Here is a 20,434-nt window from a genome sequence, read left to right as displayed (position 1 = left end):
GCTAAACTGAGGACTAAAAGGGCACCCAGCATCTCACTAGTGAGGTTGAGTAGTAGGTCTAATCAAAGGCCCAATGAGGGATAACAGAGCAGATACTCTTAATAAGAAATATGGTTCCAGAAATACGTAAACAGCAAAGCCCGATGCGCATTTGGTTAAACCCTCCTCTGGGATTCAGACATATGCCAGCTCTGCAACCACAGACCCTGGCACAGGCCCTGAGCAGTGCAATACCTCCCAGGAAGTCTACAGGAAGAAAATGCTGCACCAGAATATCCCAGCAGGTAGGAAGAATTCCTCAAAAATGAAGCCCCAAGCCAGGTAGCCTTGATAATCCATTCCTCTCTCTCACCAGAATGAACCCTCTTTGGTAGCAGGCTGGAAATGAAACGTAATCGAACATATCTCTGCCCCAGTATCATCAAATTTCTCTCTCTGAATCTAAGTCATACTCTCATCGCTTCACGAGGCAGTTTCTGTAGCTCTTCAAATCCCTGCAGCAGCTCTTCTTGGTCTTTTCAATAGTTTGTTCAGAGCAGTCATAGGAGAAAAGCACTAGCCCTCAACACTGACCCTGCGTTTCACTGTTCAGTAGGAGATGTTATTTTTCTGGACAGCAGCCCAGAGATACTGGACAAAGCCGGAGCAGCAGCAGATGTTATGATGCATGCTCTCCTGCCCCTGCTTTGGCTAATGAGGCAGCAGAATCCATGGAGCATGAGAGCACAAATGCCAAACTCGAGACTGTGGCCTATGCCTTCATCTTTTTCATTATGTTTAAGACTGGGCTTTGTTACAGACTGCCTAAGACATGTGAAAAGATCTTTAAAAATACAGATCGATGCCTCCTATTGTTCAGAGAGAGGGAAAAAGAAAGATATTCTCTGCTCTAGCCGCAAGGAGCATCTCTCAGTTGCATAAAGCATGTGCCCAAATTGACTTACCACAATCATTTGCGCCACGTAGCTCTCCGGGCCAGTGTATTCAGTTGGATCTTTAACTTTGACAAGAACTATAAAGTACAAATAATGCCACATGTTGTGCTCTGACTTTATATGCTCCTCAAACGAAACGGTCTTGTTATCAAATTTGTCTCTCTCCAGTCCTGCAAAAAGACATGAACATAAAGCAAAAAAATAAACTTCAACATAAAAATACCCAAATCTGTTAAATATGTTAGAGAAAGGAACCTAACTTAATTTAAAGGATCATAAATTTGAGGAATCTTAATTTAAAAGCTATAACTGCATACAGTAACTGCCAGGCAAGAAATACCAGGCCAGAAGGCTTTTTTTGACAGAATTCTTTCAGCGCAGCATTTATTCTCTTTTGTGATATTTCCTCTTAATAACAATAACAATATAATAAATATGTTACAGTTTTACAGTGCCTTCTATGCTGAGGGCTATAAAGTGCTTTACAAGTGTTGGCGCTGATTCTTTCTAAATGTATACTGGTAAGTACACAGCGTGCAATCCAGGTCCTGATCTTGCAAAGATTTATATACACGCTTAGCGTCAAGCGTATGAATAGACCCACTTAAGCTGTGGTGGGATTGTCTGTGTGCTTAAACCTAGCAGAAAGGGTGAGTCTCTGCAGCTTTGTAGTCACACAGTCTTTACAGAGCTGTAATCATAAGAAATTTTAATTTTTATCCTGTAACCGGTCATATCTCTGAAGGAAGAGGACAGGATTCACAACCGTTTACCTCCATGTTACAGCTTTCCTCCTTAGATCTCTCGTGGAGCCTTCTACAGGCACTAAAGCCGTTGTGCTCTGCACAACATTCATCCCTGTCAGTACAACCATGGAAACAAAACCCAGCCTACAAAACAGAAGGTATTTCTAAAGTCCCTATGGGGAGTGAAGGTCTGCCCCTCTTTGTGAGTGTACCTCAAAAATGAGCGTGATTTATCTGTGGGGTTTGTGGGGACGATTTAATTCTTCTGTTCCCTGTTTCATGTCACCTTCTGAAACAGACTGATTTTGCCATCGTTACCCTTCTGGAATGCACTGTGCTGTGAAATAGCAAGCTGTACTTTCATCTGCATCATGCTTTGTGAAATAAAGTCAGCAGCTGCACCACCTCCATTAGCGGTGATGATGCGAGTGTGAGACACGGCTCTTCTCCCTCAGATCTTGGGTGGAGACTGAAGCCACCTGTTAGCAAAGCTAGCTTTTGACTCCTAAACTGTATCTTTTTCCTACTGAGGGGGACCAAATTTGGAACGAAACTCTGACATTTTAACAGACTCTCCTTGTAGAAGACAACCACTCCTTAGGTCCACACTTTATTTATTGCGGAATAGTTCATTTTACTCCTTTCTACATCAAATGTCTCAATAGCTCAGCAACACCTACCACAGATGAAACAGGTTGTCTTTAGTATTTCCTCCTTTTTCTGCTTTTCACTCCTGAGATCAGCAAATGTATCAATGATGACTCCAAAGATTAGGTTTAGAACAATAATTATGACAATGAAGTAAAACAGTAGATCATAAACAACTCGTGCAGCAAACAAGGGCTCCTGAAACAATAATAAGGTTGCAATAAGATACAAAAATAGCACACCTTTAAAATATTAAACAACATTTTCCTATTAGCTCAAGCAAAGCTATGCATCTTTCTTTTCATATGCCAAATTCTGCTAGCTTTACTCACAGAAATAAGAGAGGGACTACCTATGTGACTAAGCAAAGAACATTTAGCTTCACGTATGCTCATCGCTCAGGGACTCCTGTTGTCCTTTACATTGTTTCACACAGCATGAAGAAGAGACTAGCTTGTGTACCGGATGCAGCATAGATGCACTAGTGTAGTGCTCGACTGAAGATAATTACCTTGCCAGTACTGAAACAGAGATACGCAGTTTCTAGTACCCACTGAGAGCAATGATGGTTCTTCTTAATACTGCCTTGTGGTATGTCTTTGTGGAATACTCCAGGCTGATGCCAAGTTTTCACCCCAAACAACTGGTAACCAGGGGAGCATGCTTGCGTGATTCCAAGGCTAGGCTACTCTGTGCCCAAGCACAGCATGTTAATGGTTTTAGCACTGTGCTAATACAGTCATGTAGCTGTAAGCTGGCTCAGAGCAGGGAGACCAAGGAAGTGTCTTTTGGGAACACAGCATGCACATGCACACACGCATGCATCCACACGTGCATGCACGCAACACATGAAGTGCTCGTATTCCCCATTTCATCACACTCTTGGTTTTACATCATCTTTATTTTCCTTCTTGCAAAGGCTGGACCGGACTCCCACTGACATCTCTAAAAACAGCAAAGCTGTTCTGTGGCAAACAGGAGATGACCCTTAGTGTAAGAAGGAGGAACATAAAACCCAAGTTCTTTTCTTCACCATGATACTGACTTGGAAGTCACTGATTTTCTCAGTTTCCCACACATTCATTGGGATAATAGTGCTACCCTTGTGTAAAATGCTTTAATGTAGTTAGCATTATATAACTGCTAAGTGGCAAGGGTCGTTTTCAAAGTCTGTAAGCGTTTACAGACTTCACAGGGACGGACTATGGTTCCTGTAGAACCTCCCAGTCTCTAAGACAGGACAGATTCCTACTACCAGCACAAGGAGCTCTTCCATCCAGATCTGAGTTATTTGTCTCTGGACTCTTGCAAGCCCTGCTGAGATCCTACTTGTGAATTTAATCCTTGTGTTATGGCGCGGCTCACCAAGCAAAGTGCTGCGAGATTGCCTTGATTTATGATGTTCTCTTTGAATGTAAATAAACATGCATAAAACCAACTTAAATATTAAGAATAGTCCTTAAATGAATTGAATTTTGGAGGAAACTTCTGGAAGAGGACAGATACCACAATATATGAAATTCTGTTTGGACTTCGATGCTAGTTGAGTACAAGTGAACAATAGCACCTATTCCAGGGCAGATGCCATGCTGAATTTCAGCTAAAAATACACCTTAGCTACTACAGTGGAGAGTCTTGACATATACTCATCAATCAAACCCTTTCAAAAGTTTGCATTTATAATTCCTAGTGTAATAGAAGAGTGATCCAATCCAGCAACACTTCTTAGCAGTGCCTGGAAGGTTACAATACACTCCAGCTTTCCAGAAGGAGTAGACTACTACCTAGAATTCCTTTCTTCAAGTATCATCATCACATCAACCTTAACTCTTCCCATTAAATATTCCATCTGGGATGTAAAAATTACATGGATAAATCAACTGTGTGACATTAGAGCAGACTAGATACAAATACTGTCTATAACCTCCAAAAATTGACTTTGGCATTCATAAGATGCACAGGGAGTAATGCATTTCCTCAGCCAAAACACTTACGTCTTTGGAAGGCTTTCTGAGCACGTCTCCCACACCACCACCATTTCGCAGGCCTTGGTTTAATACGGTCACAATGCACATGAGCAGGGTGTCACAGGTCCTTTCTATTCCATCCTCCTCCTCTTCACCTGTAAACAGGACAGCAGCAGCTTTAGGAACCACAGCATCAAATGATCACTCATCAAACAAACCTGCAATTCTGTTACTAGACAAAGCAACTGCAATACACATCTGCCTTTCATATTCTTCAGCTAGAATTTCACTGACCATCCCTATCCATTTGCACATCGCTGCTGGTGACATACCCAAGCACATCAGGCATACTTAGCCTGAAGAGAGACAGAGAAAATCCCCAGCAGTTCTCTCACCAGTAACTCTGTTAATGACCCAGAGCTGCCATCTCTATTCATGGGGGTACCACTTTTCCTTGCAAGCACTCCCACTGGTTTCTGTATGACTGCTTTTTCAGTGGGCCTCCTAAGTGCACAGCTGACACATAGAGGGGAAGCAATATAAACACAGAATTAGAAGCACATTTGTACAAGGATTGTCTTCCTGTGAAATCATTCCTCTACCTACTCATGTACAAGCCAAGTCATGTAACATTTCAAATTAGGGGGCTGGCTTTTATACGAGTAAATCTGTCCATGATCTTTCCACTAGCACACGTGCCCAAGCGCAGGTTACATTAAATGAAGACTCTCCCTGACCCCAGCTTGAAAATTTGGATTCTATTCTTATCTCTGCTGCAGAGCTGCTGTGTGGTTTTGGCCGAGCCACAGAGGGTACTATTGTGCAGGAGATATTTGAACGTGTAGAGGAGCTGGGCTGGAACATCAGTCCCCAGGGGGACTTTGTCCGCCTCGGCCAGAATTCCTCCCACCACGCACTCACCCCCATGCTGTGGCTGCATCAACAGCCTCCTTTTGAAGGGCCCTGCTTGAGTTGTTCCCTGTGTCCTGCTGGCTTGCACTGAAGGGTCAGAACTGTGACTGCCGTTTCTCCTGCCTTCCTTTCTCTTTAGGGATATGTTTGCTTAAGCAGTGAGGGCAGTGATCCTCACTTGGTTTGCTTCATGCACTTACTGTAACATAGTTTAATAAATAACAACATACTGCTGTGATAGTTAACTGAAACAGCATATTTAACAGCCCAAAACCACCACATCTGGGGCACCAAGATAGACTTTGATAAATTGAATTGACTGAAAGCACTCACATTACAGACAAGCAATTTGGATTTAAAACATGGGTTCCCAAATTGCGGTGTATGCATTGCGACTGGTATTTGCAGAACAGAGCTGGTATCTGCTGCTTTTGCCACCACCGCTTTTGCTATGCAAGTAAATGAAATGAGAAAGAACTCCTGATTTAAAGAACTTTGAGCAAAAAGGAAAGCAAAAGCAGACATCAGGATAGACTTCTCTGTTAAACTATATGGTCATTACAGACATTACTACCACTAATAATGCCAGATTTAAAAATAACTGCTTAAATATTGAAACTGAAAGAATTGAAACAATAAACCTTTTTTTCTGTCACATCTGGAATTTTTTTACTAGCATGGTGATCTTAGTCATACCAACTAACCTCCTCTGCTTTTGTATCCTGCCTTTATTTCCTCCTTCCAAACATTACTCCATCATTGGTTTTTGGAGCTAATATCTGTGCTTGAGAAGATGACTACCCACAAGACAAATCAAAATACTTTATAAAAGCCACAGCTTCTATTTCATTTAGGTAACTACAGAACAAGATTTTCACTGTTCACAAGACCAGGGTCAGGTGCTTGAAACAGCAGACGGTCAGATTCTGGTGAACAGCAAGGAGAAACCAGGGCTGAGAACTGGAAGCTGCAACTTGACAGAGTTATTTACCAGAAACTCTAACTCACAACTCTCCATGTCCACCGAGACGCAAATTCAGAGCAAGCCCATGTTTCAGAGACACGCAAGATACAACTCATCAGCTGACAGGCACATCTTGCAACACAGAGAACCAGCATCCCACATTGCACCCAGAAGACCAAGCTCAGGTCTTTGCCAGAGATTCAGACATCAGACAGCCCAAAGTTGGCAGAAACCTCCAGTGCAGTAACGTAGGCTGTGGGGAGCGTACAGACATCCATATGTCTACTCTACTTCCACTCCCAGCTGTGGAGCAGCAAGAGCTACCTTCAATCTGGGAGCCAAGTAACCCTATGGGCACGTGTTGTGCCTCAGCTGGTTTGCCCTGCTGCTTAGGAGCACTCATAACCCAGACTCAGCTCCTGTCAACACAGACTGTGCCCATACTACCAAAAGGAGTGGATCTGTAGAGTGAATTGTTGCTAAGGACCCAATATTGACAGTAATTGCGGTTCAGCAGGTTTTACTTGCAATCACCTCCAGTCTGGTGAGTGGCCCATTAGTGGCCAGACAGCACTAGGTAGGCTGTCTTCTGACTAAGTTTAATTCAAAGGTAATGCATATTGAGCACTAAGACCACCCCACAGTGTTAATCACAGGGCAGCAAGTGGAATGATAGGAAGATTTACTTCAAAAATCCTCACCTGACGGCCCACAGCTACCTGGCTTCTGGACCTGTTCTCCCGCACAAGCACAGGAGGGGAGACACATGAGTGCTCACATGGATCTAGCTGAACTTGCCCAGAGCAGTACCAGGCCTTGGAGTGGAATGAGTCTTTGAAAACGTCCCCTTTTACAAACAGATATCTGTGCACCTTTCTAGCACAGGTCTTTATGGGCTACAGAGCACAAAGAGCCATGTACTGTAGGATGTGAAGTTCCTTTAAGTGATCAAGCACTTCACCAGGCAAAGACTTAAGTGATATGGAAATGCCTTTGGAGTGAAGAGTGGGAGACTCCAAGTGAGAGCAGGCAAAGTATTTTTATGCTGACAGCTCAGTGCAGCAGTGAGGAAGCAGACTGCAGACAGGGGATGCTCTCTGAGCAGAGCAGGCTGGTTCCCAGTTAACTCCCTCACCAGTACGAGCAATGACTGAGCACGCACTCAACCAGCAAAACGCAAGGAAGAAGCAGAGTCTCATCAGAACAAATGATCAGCAGTCATCTGATCTGAAAAGCAACATATTTATCTCCCTACTCTGGACCTGCGATGTCATTGAGGACATTTTATGTTTCTTACAGACAGCTGTGGATTTCTCCATGCTGCTACGACGTGAATCTCATCAAATCTCAGGCCTTTGCATTCCACCGCGCTCACGCTCTTGCCAGAAGGGAGATCTGTCCCAGGAGAAGACAGAAGGTAGAGCACTACTTTTTGACAGGTGATTCACCAGCTAAGATGAACAGAACTGTTCTTGCTGAATGTTGTTTTTTAACGTTACTGGATAAATAAAACTTCTCCAAGATTAAGTGACAGTGCACTTAAATGTTTTGTATAGGCCTCTTTCGTTATTATTTAATTTTAAAGAAACAATACCTAAACAATAAGATATGTGAGATTTCTATCGTTTAAAGAGCTTGGCAAAAGCCACACTGTGTCTCTTTTGACTGATTGATTACGCTTTGAATACAGCAGCTTTGCCAATAGCTCTTAGACTGTTTTCTCTATCTAGTCAGACAGCTTCCCATGTTGTTTACGAGGCCTGTTTACACACCAGCTGGGGAGAAAAAGCCTACTTTTATAGCCCTCTCCTTGAAGCCTCTGATCCTAAAAACTCAAAAATTAGTAGCAGAAGAATGAAGCTTATGAAACAGCATTATACTGGAACACAGGATAGGAAGGGACCACTTACGTCCACAGTTTCAGCCCCCCAGCGATCACAGGCAACTGTGGCAATAAATATTTTAAGCCTGTAGATCATCCACTGTGCATACACCCACACTGCAGAGGCCACGACACACTAAAACAACCTTAACATCTGTAGTGGAAGATGAACCACCACAACCAGACTGTGCCACAGGAAGAGAGTAGGAGAGATGGAGCTGCACCACCACCATAGTCCCTGTCTAGCAGTGCATTTGGCCAACAAAACTCCTGAGTGACCCTGTAGCCTCAAACTACAGAAGAGGGCAAAGTACTCTGCCAGCTTGATCTAGGAAAAATTCCTTCATGACCCAGTATCTGGTATCTGGTAACTGCCCCAGTAGGACACACCGGTCAGACCTTTTATTTTAACTGAGCATGTTTAAAGCTGACAAGGTCCTTCTGACACACCGATCAGATTCATAACGCAGGTATCAAAGTAAAACCAAGCATGAACCAGAACAATTAAGCTCTTCACTTGCCGCAAGCACGAAGCAACACAACTTATCCATGGCCAAACTTGCAACAGTCTGCATTTCCTTGCATTTGCCACAAGCTAAGAATGCACAGATGGACTGCTGCCTGTGCTTAGCTGAGCCACAGTAACTCCTTAAGACATAGTAACTTGATCCCGGATCTGGGCTCTCAGATCCTCTGGCTACGCTACAACCTTGGCCTAGATGCAAAAAGTATAGATGTAGAAAGTATATAAAAAAGCTTGTTGATATATTCCATGTCATGAAAATCAACTTATGTGGCCCTAAATGGATCTAACAGTGGCTCAGTGCATGCAGGCGAGGATGCTGCACATAAGCATCAAGCTTTTTCTCTCAGCAAAGTCAGCTGGAAAGAAGCAACGTGTATGTTCAAGCATAATGATTCAGCAAGCTCTTTTAGTAACAAAATTAATGTCAGTGCAATTGGAAATCAGGTGTGGGAAGCACTTGCATTAAAGGTAAGTTGCCAACTAAGCTCCAAGCCTTGCAGAAGTTGAGCACTTTCGACTTACAACAATGATCATCATTCTCACACTAGCCAAAGTCTCTGCAATCGTAACGCACTGAACCCTCAGTTCCAATTGATCATCAGTCTTGGGGAACTTTTGTACTAACCTGGGTTAATAATTGGGATGCTTGTGGAACAGTTCTCTTTTGCACAGGCTCCCATCATTGATGTGAGGGTTGTAGTGGGGACTTCACCAACACCTGTGGAAAAAGCATGGTATTGAGAAAGAGACAGATACTACATTGATACTAAGTTTTAAATCAATATTTTCTAGAAGCGAATCACTGAGTTGGAAAGTTGAGAAGAAAAAGCAGAAGAAATTATACCACCAATTTCTGCTTCCTCAAACAGTCTGCCTCAACAGCTCAAAGCAATCACAAGGAACAAAAACACAGTTTTATATTTACTCTTTATCACAGCTATTCCTATTTCATCTCCTGAAATTAATGAATCTACATCAAATGCTGCTACTTCTGGTTAGAACAAAATATATTCAAAGCAAGAAACAACTGTCAGATATGAAAATAATGTCAGTTTTAAAATCATTAGATAAATTATTCACAAAAGCTGATGAGAAGGACACCAAGCTGATGTTCAGTTATCCTGAATGTAGAATATTTAAGAGTTTTCAAGGATTATAACACAGTTTGGTACTCATTTGTAAATATGTATGGGTTTGTGTAAAACACTAATTTAACATTCCCAAAGTAGGTAAATGTGTACATCAGCTTGATTTTATCAAACCAATTTTATCTTGTGCATCTTCAACAATTTTCTGCATTTCAAATCAGAGATACAAAAAGGTTTAAGGAGAAAAATATGAAGGCAAAATCATACAACAGAAGTAAGTTTAAGACGATTTGCGTAACACAGAAAACATCCGCTCTGACTTTCTCTTTGTGCTACTTTATAAAGAAAAAATTTAAAGCACTTCTCTTGGGATGCATAATGTTCCATTAGTATAGTATCAGCGTATTTTCTTGATGAGTTTTTGATCAGGAATGGCAATGTAGAAGTCAGCCACACCACAAAAATCTGCCAAGAACCCAACAGAAGAAACACAAACACACAGGAACTACTGCACTGGACCAGACCAGCGCTGCACGTAGCCTCACATCCGTTCTTCTAAGACGGTCACGATTACTTTCCAAAGTGAAACTTCACATCGTAAGTTCTGTCCCAAAAATGAATGGTGAGTCAAATATCAGCCAACTTAGCCGTTTTAAGATTATCAGTAGCAAAAAAGCAAGGTGTGTTAAAGAAATCTGTCAGGTTCCTTTTTTTTTTAATATGGCATCAAAACAGCTACACGAGTACACCATGCCCACGAGTCTTGAATGACTTGTTTGTGTGCTTTAGAACCTGAAATAACAAATTTAGGAAAAGGCTGGCAACACTGAGTGCACACAGTCTGGGGTGGATTCCACTAGTTTTTCTGCGCTTGTGTACAGGTCTGAAGAGCTCAGCATTTGGGAAAATCATGCCTCTAGGAATTTAATCACAAGCTATTCTCAGGTGTTTCTACGCAGAGAGTTACTTCTCTGCCCATGCTCCCAGCAGGCTGGTTGGCAGCATATGCAAAGATCTCAACAGACTAGACCTGGCTTTTTTCTAGCAAAGCTCTACATTCACATTGGTAAAATCTCTCATTCCAGAAAGCTGAAATCCTGGCCTTTTTAAAACTCGTTAAAATCTCCCACTTAATTTACTGAAGCCAGGATTATACACTAATGGTGACGTTTGTGAAATACACACTGAATTTAAAAGATGCTCCAGAAAACCTCGTATCAGTAGAAGTGTGGATTCTGTAATAAATTTCTGCTGGATGAAGTTTAAAAAGTTATCAAATGAATGCATCTACTGAACATGTTACTGTCACATGCCTCATACAGTACACAGAAAGTACTATGAGCTGCTTTTAAGATGAGATGAGAACCAATAGAATGCACTTTGAGTTACTCTTCCAAATACTTAGGAAAACTTAGATTATTTTTTTTTCTTGTATTAGCACAAGTTTGAAAAGAAAACGTAATAAATCAAACGTGAGTGTTAGATTTTAGTATTTCAACAGATAAGCCTAGTCTAAAACAAACGTATACACATTAAATTTTACTCAGGGACTTAACTGAGTTCTAAGGTATATGGAATTAGTTCTGCTCTCACAGACACAAAGAAATTTAATTTCCTTACATGAAAGCTAAGTTAGGCAGATAGAAAAGGTATATGTCGGCAGGAAATTTTAATATAAAAAACAATACCTGCAACAGGGGTCCTGATTTTCAACCTGTCAACTTCCATGATAAAGTCATCTTTCAAGAAGAGGAACCCAATGATGGAGAAGAGATAAACTAGGATGAGTGCTAGCACAGCAGTGAGGATAATGGAACGACCATTCCGGGTAACACTTTTTATCACATTTAGCAATGTCTCTTCTCTGTACACCAGATCAAACAGCTGGGAAAAGCATAGAGTAGAGCAAAAATGAATACAAATGAGACAACATATAGATGCTACATAGGAAAACAATTGGAACTACTGAAACATACATCTAGCCATGTTCTAAATTCTCAGCTTCAAAAATACACAATTCACATTGATTTCAGTGGGAGCTGGGCATGTTTACAGGAGAAAACCTAGCACAGAACTTTACATTTTAAGACAGATTACAGCAAAATCCAAAGTCACAAAGTATATATGAGCCTGATGAAGACATGGGTAACGGTTACCAACAAGATCCATTGTTTCCCCATGTTTAAAACCAGGCTAGATTAGAATTTAAAAAGTGTCTTCATGCTATGAATCTGTATCTACAAATTAATTTTTCATGTTATCTCCCATCTGATAAACATGGGCTGCAACTCAAAAATGCACTCATGCATGTAATTAATTACATGTCTGTAAACTGTTTCTTTGAGCTCATGGCATCATTTAAAAGTCACTCACATGTACAAGGATCGGGGCCATCTCTTTTTAGGACAAAGTTAAAATAACTGCACTCTTTGTACAAAACTAGAAAGTTCTATTCTTCTTTACCATGCACTATATGCTTTCCTGGTATTTAAATTCAAAGGAAAGTATACATTAAGATGATATTGCTTTAAATGTTAAAGGTCTAAACCAGCAACTAAACATGATAAAAGCTTTTCAAGAAACTATAGCTTCTTTTCTCTTAGCATTCTATCGATGCTCTATAGTGCTTTGGACCCTATCTATAATGTATGTATTTCCACTTCAAAACACTCAGATTACAGATATAAAGTGACACACAATGATTTATCAAAATGGTCCGCAGAAGAAGGTATTAGCCACAATTCACAAAATCTGAAATCCACAGCCTTGTGAAAGGATTAATAATAAAGGAAGAAAGAGGGAAGGCAGTTATCATTCATTCCACACAAGACAAAGCTTAAAATGAGGAACAAATATTAGAGTTTAGAATATATCCACTACAGAGTGAACACCTGGAAGGAACCTGGGAACGTGGACAATTATAACCTGCAAGAATCATGGACATTGGTCAATAGCAGTCACCGAAGAAAGTAAATACATAAAATGTTTTTTAAACTACTTGGCACTTTGGAAAGCATTTTAATGTGACATCCCCTTACTCATTGAAGCAATAACAGATAATTTGCGGTACATTTCTTAAGCAGGAGAATTACATTCATTTGAAAAGGGTCTTGCAGCTACAGCCACAAAATCCTGGCTTCTTTGAAATCTGCCCAAACTTTGAAGCTGACTTAAAGTCAATATCTGGAAAACCCGACTTCAACACGAGCTCTACCAGAGTAAGGACTGAACCCCAGAAAATTTTACTGTGCTTAACACTACTCTCTGAAATGCTGGGAGTTCACCACTATTCAGGAAGCCAAGAAACATATGACAACAGGAAAGCGAACCCATGCAAACAACCACAATTTAGTCAGTCTCCTTACAAATTTCACATATTCCAGTATAAAGCAAAAGTATTAGAAAACAAAAGCAGTGAAACAACTTTTACTGCTCTTCAGCATGAAGGGAGCAGTTAGCTGAGTTTAGCATAATTTTGTATGATTCATTTTCATTGCACCTGTATCATATTATAAAAAGGCATTCCATCTGGGTAATGGCAACAAAAGAAAATGAAGTGGTATACACTGAAAGTGATCCATCTTCCTGCTACACCAGAGGCATGCCATCCCCATTTCCCAAGTCATTTTTTTTTAATTTATTCTATTAGGGCTGCAAGGTGAACTGAGGAATGGGATCCGCTGGTATAGGTATGATGCACACACCAGTGGACAACTCCTGTTCGAAGGAGATTATGACTGATACAAGCTACAGGAACAACGGACACAGCATATACGTATGCTGTGGGAAGGGTGGGAGAAAGGAGTGGGCTGTATGATGATTGTCTGAAAAGAAAGTGGCAAACTTTCAACTCTAAAACAGATAACATAAGTCCTAACAGAAACAGGTTCTAATGAAAACAGCAGCTCCTCAGGAGCAGCAGCACAACAGCATGCTAAAAATACACATGATTTGGCTTGATTGTCAGGAAGAAATTGAAGACAGCTGCACGGGTAACGGTATTTTCTATTTTTGCAAAGTTTTCCCCTCCACAGAGGCACATACTTACCAGGAAACTATAGAAGAATTCGTGCACGCAGAGGCCAAGCATGCAGACCAGGACATATGCTACGTGATAGAGAAAAGCCATGTCCATGATGACTGCTCTGTAGCCACGGGTAAAAGTTCCACGGTTCCCAACAAAGCTCACCAGGAACACTATTTTGTTACACAGCTGCAGGGGGCAGGGGGGGAGGGAATAAAAACTAGGTTTATTCCATCAGAAAAATCCTGTTATTCATTGTTGGCAGTGCTGTAGCATGCAAAAAGTCTAGATAGGTTCCTTGGACTAAATGCACAACTTTTAGATAGCTGGAGTGAGATGAGAGAAATCCAGCTCCCAAGGTACATGGGGAATGAACCCACGAGAGTAAGTGGAAGTACATCACCCCTCTAATGCTGCACTGTGCCTCGTTACATTGTGATTTATTTCTATAACATTAGTGAGTAGGTAGGGCAGGATTAATGTCATAAGGCATTAAAAAAATAACTTGGGAGTGAATTCGTAACAATTTTGAGTTTAGACTCGAGACTATGTAAGAGCAGCTAGGGATGATACTACAAAGAGAACAATAGTAACACAACAGAACGTGTGGGTGGCAGGGGGCAAGATCTACTATTTCCGTCAGATCAATACAAAATCCCTAAAAAAGAATATTGGGGGCATTTTTAAAGCATAGCATTTAAGCAACAGCATCAGATTCTCCATTGCTCTTCAGCTTTGCGTGCACACGAACAGGGGTGCAGAAGTAAATATGAAGGGGGCTAACCTCATCTGTTTGGTAGTCCAGGACAAGCAATGAGTACTCAACATGGTTTTTTTCTTTCACAAATTTGACATGGGCAAGTGCTGCTTACTTGCCGTTACATTTGACTATATGCCTGGATAGTTTTACATATGTGAAATTCTCACAGAACTGGTGCCAAATAGCCCAATACTTTGTGCTAAGGTGAATTAGAGCTGTAGCAGTCAGGCAAAAATCTAAATAGATGACTCGTGAGCATGACCATATATCTTACCAAGCTCAGTAAACATGCAAACTTATTCATATCTAAGTTAAGAGATCTGGCAAAGGGCCGAGAGGATTTTTAATTCTGAAAACTTTTTTCTCCTCAGAAATAAATTTAAGCTCACAGAAACATCTCACAAATTTGTGTCAATATTGTTGAACGTATTGGTAGAGAAAATTATTCTTTTAACATGAGAAACTGTAAATTTGGTTGCCCTTATTCAGCAATATTTCTTTAAATTTCACCTTGTTTTTATTTTTAAAATATTTGCATATGCATAAAACCAAAACAGCTTTTTTCTTAGCTTCCCACTTTGCTGATATAGCTGTTTCAGGATGACTGGAAATGATTTATTTTTTTGGCTTAACCAGTGAACCAGAAAAAGAAGTTCTTTGCACAGCTCTAATCAAGGGCTTTTTTTAATAGGAGACCCTTAACATCTCTGCTTCTGCTGAAAGGGAAATTCTGCTTGCTTTTTAAGTACTTACATTAGCAGCACCAAGAAGTATCAAGGTAGGACCGAGCCCTATAGTATATATAGACCTGAGAATAACAGACACCAAAAAGGGTCGAATACCAACAGGCTTGGAGATGAAAAACAGCATTGCTGTACAAAACGCCACTGCTATCCAAAGGAGGACCGAAAACAACGGAGAGAGCGTGCCTGTAAAGAGGAGAAAGGGAGATTTCAGAAAGGCATCTTTGGAGACTCCATTTTTCACCAAGAAACAGATCCAAAAGATCAATTCCTTTGCCAATATAGCTAACAAAAAGCATGATTCATGCATCACAACTGCTGACCACAACTTGCCCTAATTGCAGAGAGAGCTATTATTACCATAGTATTGTTGATTTTTGCACAGGTAATAATAAAAGCAGCTAATGAAATTTCCATTAAAATCCAAGGACTGCTCAGAGATGAAACAGTTTATCCTTCTCCTGGAGCAAGCTACTAATCAGCTCCCTTCTGCAGGGATCATTAGGGCTCCTCCGGTCTAATTCCATGATTGCTCAGCTACAGAAATAGCCAGTCCTCGGGGCAGCGCAGCAAGTGGCACCACGCTGCAGTGTCACGTTTCGATCCACAACAGCACCAAAGCAGCCCAGCTTTAGAAAAGCAGCTTTCTTCTGCATGGCTGCGGGTGTTCAGCCAGACCCTCCGCCTCTGCACGGGAGCAAGGCACTTGCCGCAGCGGGAGGCACCTACGGGGACTTCGGCAGGAACAGGCAGCATCTGCATTGCCAAGAGCAGCTGAATAGCTGTGCCTTGCTCCTGGGGAGGCAGGGGGTCCTGGGTCTTGCTGAGCTCCTTCGGGCATGTGAGCCACTGCCTCTTCGCCGCTGTGCAAGATGTTGGCTCCAGGCTCTCCCTGAGTTTTGAGTGATGCCCCTATTTTCCCCTCTCTCCTCTGCTTAAAGCCCTGGAAACACCATGTTGCCATGATATAAAAAGCACATTCAGATCTCAGGGCACTGTCACACTTGTACACTGACTTCTATTGTTATCAGATGAACTGAGAGGTCAGTGACAGGGGAGAAGCGAATAGAAAATTTAGCTAGACTCACAATACAAATCATACTATCTCTTTGGCAACAGATACACAGCTGAGCAGCATCAATGGCATTAGAAAACAATGAGATGAGGCCCTAGCCTCACCATTCAGATGGCATCCGAACTTTTCCAAAGTTCAGGAGTGTCTATATCCTTAGCAGGAGGTTCAAGGTTGGCTCTGTGAGATAGTTTCTTCGCCAACAAGATTTGGAAATTTTTAATGGATCCTAAAAAATAACTTCCAAGTAGATCTGAAAGGTAAGGCCAAAACACTCAGTGTTTCTTTAACGAATAATTTTTCCTTCTTCCCTACCACAGATCAAATGATTTCACATCGCAGGACCCACACCAGTTACATGTGCAGACACGCACACTGGAAGGAAGGAGTCCTCATCTGGAGCGCAATTTTGCTTATGTCATATGATGTAAGAACTGCAGTTATCTACTAAAAGGCAGCATCCTTGGGATGATTAGATCAGCCCAGGCACCTCAGACATGTGAGTATAGGTGGATTTACGCAAGGTGAGGGGGAAAGATGGGAGACAAACTCCAGCTGTTAGATCAGGTTTTGGTGGAGGGGGAGGCTGGAAAGTAAGGAGGCTGCCTCGTGATCTGCTAATCCCATTTGGCCACGCCTATTATTTATTGCTCAGGAATCGCTTTTGAATTTACAAGCACTAGGAACTGGAATCCTGAAATGCGCTATCACTGAAATTGCTGGATTACTGGGGCCACTTAAACTAATACTATATAAATCTGCAGTTCAAAATAAGTATTAATACCTACTGATTGCAGATCAGAGGATCTCTGTGAGTAGAGATTACCTAAAATTTAGTAGCTTAAAAGGTTTATTTTTCACTCTTTATTTCTCCTCTCCTCCTGCGTGGGCTCTAACGTGTGTGTGCTCCATGTGATTCTCCAGTTTACCAACAGGAAAGCACTAAGTACAAATGCTTCCCTTTTACAAGGCACAGCCCTGCAAACTTTGCTACGCAAGGCTGCGGAGATGCCTGTGCTGTGACCTGCAGAGACCACCTCGTAGGGTGAAAGGGCAATGTGGTCTCCATGCCAATATATTTTAATCTGCTGCCTTTCTGTTTAGCCAGCCAACAGGAATGTTTGCTGGTGCCAACTCTGGTGTTTGTGAAAAGCACATGTATCTACTAGAAGCTGGACTGCTTCCACCAGCCCAGTTCACATGCCATCAGACAGAGGTGACTTTCAGTCACATTACTGACTGGACACGAATTAAAGACCCAGAGGTGAATGGCTCTACTCCCATTACCAGTATTCTGAACTATTTAGTCTCCTTTATCCCAATTAAGCTTGTTTTGGATTCAAAGAGGCCTCCTGCTAGTCTGCTGCATTTATTTAATGAAATTTATTACTTGCTGTATTTCCTGTGACATCTGATGAAGCAGAGACAGAATCATAAGTTTTAAGCATATTTTTATATAAAGCATTTACCCTCTGCAACAGTTATGTCCTTTTATCTCAATAAACAAAACAGTCAAAAGCCAACAAGCTAGTTTTCAAATCATTCTGTTCCATACGTTTTTCAGACTGCAAGTCATTCAATTTGGTCAGTTTTAAGGAATTTCTGTCTCTCTGCTGCCAGGAATCCTTCTTCAGCTCAGAAGCTGTAACTGAATGTGTGCAGTAGTACAATACAATATGGCAATATAAAAAAAAAAAAAAGAAAAGAAAAAGAATTAGCTCAGATCATCTAGATAATCTTCAGCTTAAGCAGCTACGTTCTGTCCATTTTACTTCACATTGCATGGGCCATGTGACACACAGAAGATCAACTACCACATTTCAGACAACATCTGGTACCTACTTAGAAGATACTAAATGGCCTCTGCAGATACGAGCATACCTGAAGATGCAGTTTTATATAACTGTTACCTTAAAATTGAAAGCATCTAAAATTAAAAGGAAAAATAAAACTGAATTCCACTTGCCTTCATCTCCATCATCTCCAAAGGGGTAGAACAGAGCAACTGCTAAATTGATGAATACAGCAAGGTTGAAGGAAATGCTCCCCCAGAGAGAGATGTGTCTGGAGAACCAAAACAGGGGTGGGTTATCTAGAAAGGGGAGAAGAGAAGCAATCAATGAAATGAAAGCAGGCAGGAACTCAATCAGTAATGGCCTCAAGGGAATTAAAAAATACAGGTTAATGAAGAAAACATCCAGATCTTTAAAATTAACTAATAGACAAATATTAAACATGTTTGCCATAAAACATAGTTTCAAGCCGAGCTTTTAATCTAAAGATCCCAATAGAGTTTATTATATATGAGAGTTATGCCTCTGCTAAGATTTTAGGACTGGATCTTTTGCAAAGGAGTCTTTTCACTTGCCTTTGAAACTGTAGCCTCTGTGCACAGAGACACAAAATCAAGCAAACAAATAGATTTTAGCACTCTGCATACCAGTCAACCAGAAGACCCAGAATGGGTCATCCAGATGATCCATTTGGAGCAAGCACACTGACAACATTATTCAAAGAACAATGGATAAGCAAGGGTTCAGAACTGTGGTATTTTCCTCACCTCTGTCAAACTAAATACAACTTGATCTACTTTGGGGAACAGGTAAAATTTGGTCTGACTGGGATTTGGTTCTATGAAAGCTGACTATTCCTTGCATGATCCTCAGATGTCTAAAGGCTACTTGCTAACAAACAGCTCTGTACTCCTGCTTAAAAGGAGTCAAATGAAGCCAGGATCTCCATATATGAAGTGCTGTGTAAATACACAGAAATACATCCCAAAGAACATATAACCTAGTTAGAAAAGACTAAAAAGGGAAATGGGACAAGACAGGGTTAAGATTTTTTTGTCCAGAGTCACAAAAACAATTCAGCAAAAAGGCTAGGAAGAAGATCAGAGGGTATTAAGACTCAGGCAAGCACTTCAGGTATATGACTGCACTACAATATGTTTAAATGAACATTTAAAACAAGATTCTATGTGCAATAGTGTGAGAAAGTCTTTAGCCAGAGAGGTTTATCTATTTGAACATGACACATTCCTATTAATTAGATTTTAAAGTACCGAGAACCTCCTGCAAGTACGCAGAGCATATTGCTGACTTGCTTGCACTCAGCTAACTTTTCATAAACAGCAGACTTCTTCCGCTGCATATTACTGTCTCAGGCTTCAGTCTAAATAGATTTTAATTGTGATTAGGTAAATATTCAGATTTCATCGTGATAACCTTATGCTGTTGACTACCGAGCTTTAAGCTTTTGGAGCCATTGCAAATGACATCTGTCAATTTAAGCAACACAGACTGCATGCTAACAGACATTTGACTAAAGAATGAACTGAGCCTCAACCTGTATTATCTTTTCAAATAAAAAACCACATGGAGACTTGTGGGCCATTCCACTGATGAAAAGAATTGTGGATTTTCTGTTCTGAATAAAAATAAACCAATTTTCTTTGCTTATAGCATTAGGCAGGTCTGGTCTATGTAAGTGTAGGGTTGGGCTCTTTTATTTGTGTTTCTTAAGCAAAACCCACAGATATGATTTCGTTACTGGAGTAATTTTTCTACAATACAGTGACTTCTATTCCCAAATAGACTGTGCAGATAGACAGTTATTCTGGAATAATTTATTTTCCAACTTGTATTCTGGTCAGTTTGTCAGTACAGACAAGTTCTTACAGTGCCACCAAGTGAAGTGTACCTGAGCAGATAAGGTTCATGCTGAAGACTTACTACTGCCTCTGAAAATTATAGCCTGGCTATTGACATTTATAAAAACTGCAACCAACATTCATCATTCAACCATCATTCACGTTAAGGATGCTACATTAAACCATATTGCTTTGACAATCCAAACATCCTGCTGCTCTGACCATAGATCCTATTCTTCACTTCCTTCCTAATCAATTGTATAACGCTGCTCTGAGCTGTTAAACAGCTGATGTCTGCCACCCCAGCAGCATCTGCATTTTAGCAGTGACCAGAGTGATCACTCTTGTGTATTTTTATATATATACATATATATACTAAAATAGGTATCTTTCTTCCTTATCCCTCAAGGATACTGTAGATGCTTAATTAGTTTGCAGCCTTGATTCTCTGCTCTAAAAGGAAAGGGCAGAGTTGACTGTGGCTGAGCTGGCAGGACCTGTCTGTCCCTGGGACA

General features: G+C 41.0%; 1 protein-coding gene across 1 annotated transcript in view; it reads right to left on the bottom strand.

The window, feature by feature from the left end:
- The window catches only part of LOC104166628 (inositol 1,4,5-trisphosphate receptor type 2-like), a 99,015-nt gene that overhangs the window by 22,365 nt on the left and 56,216 nt on the right, over positions 1 to 20,434 (bottom strand). The window contains exons 12-20 of the mRNA XM_009706636.1: positions 18,234 to 18,359; positions 15,206 to 15,381; positions 13,717 to 13,881; positions 11,357 to 11,552; positions 9,206 to 9,298; positions 7,945 to 7,947; positions 4,324 to 4,451; positions 2,362 to 2,527; positions 945 to 1,105 (exon numbers count right to left, since the gene is read on the bottom strand). Of these exons, the coding sequence (XP_009704938.1) occupies positions 945 to 1,105; positions 2,362 to 2,527; positions 4,324 to 4,451; positions 7,945 to 7,947; positions 9,206 to 9,298; positions 11,357 to 11,552; positions 13,717 to 13,881; positions 15,206 to 15,381; positions 18,234 to 18,359 (1,214 nt within the window). The remainder of the gene's footprint in view (positions 1 to 944; positions 1,106 to 2,361; positions 2,528 to 4,323; positions 4,452 to 7,944; positions 7,948 to 9,205; positions 9,299 to 11,356; positions 11,553 to 13,716; positions 13,882 to 15,205; positions 15,382 to 18,233; positions 18,360 to 20,434) is intronic.

This window comes from Cariama cristata, unplaced genomic scaffold, assembly GCF_000690535.1.
Source record: "Cariama cristata isolate BGI_N322 unplaced genomic scaffold, ASM69053v1 scaffold15540, whole genome shotgun sequence".
Classification (NCBI taxonomy): Eukaryota; Metazoa; Chordata; class Aves; order Cariamiformes; family Cariamidae; genus Cariama; species Cariama cristata.
The sequence above is the reverse complement of the archived record's forward strand: the minus strand, read 5'-3'. Positions and strand labels throughout refer to the sequence as shown.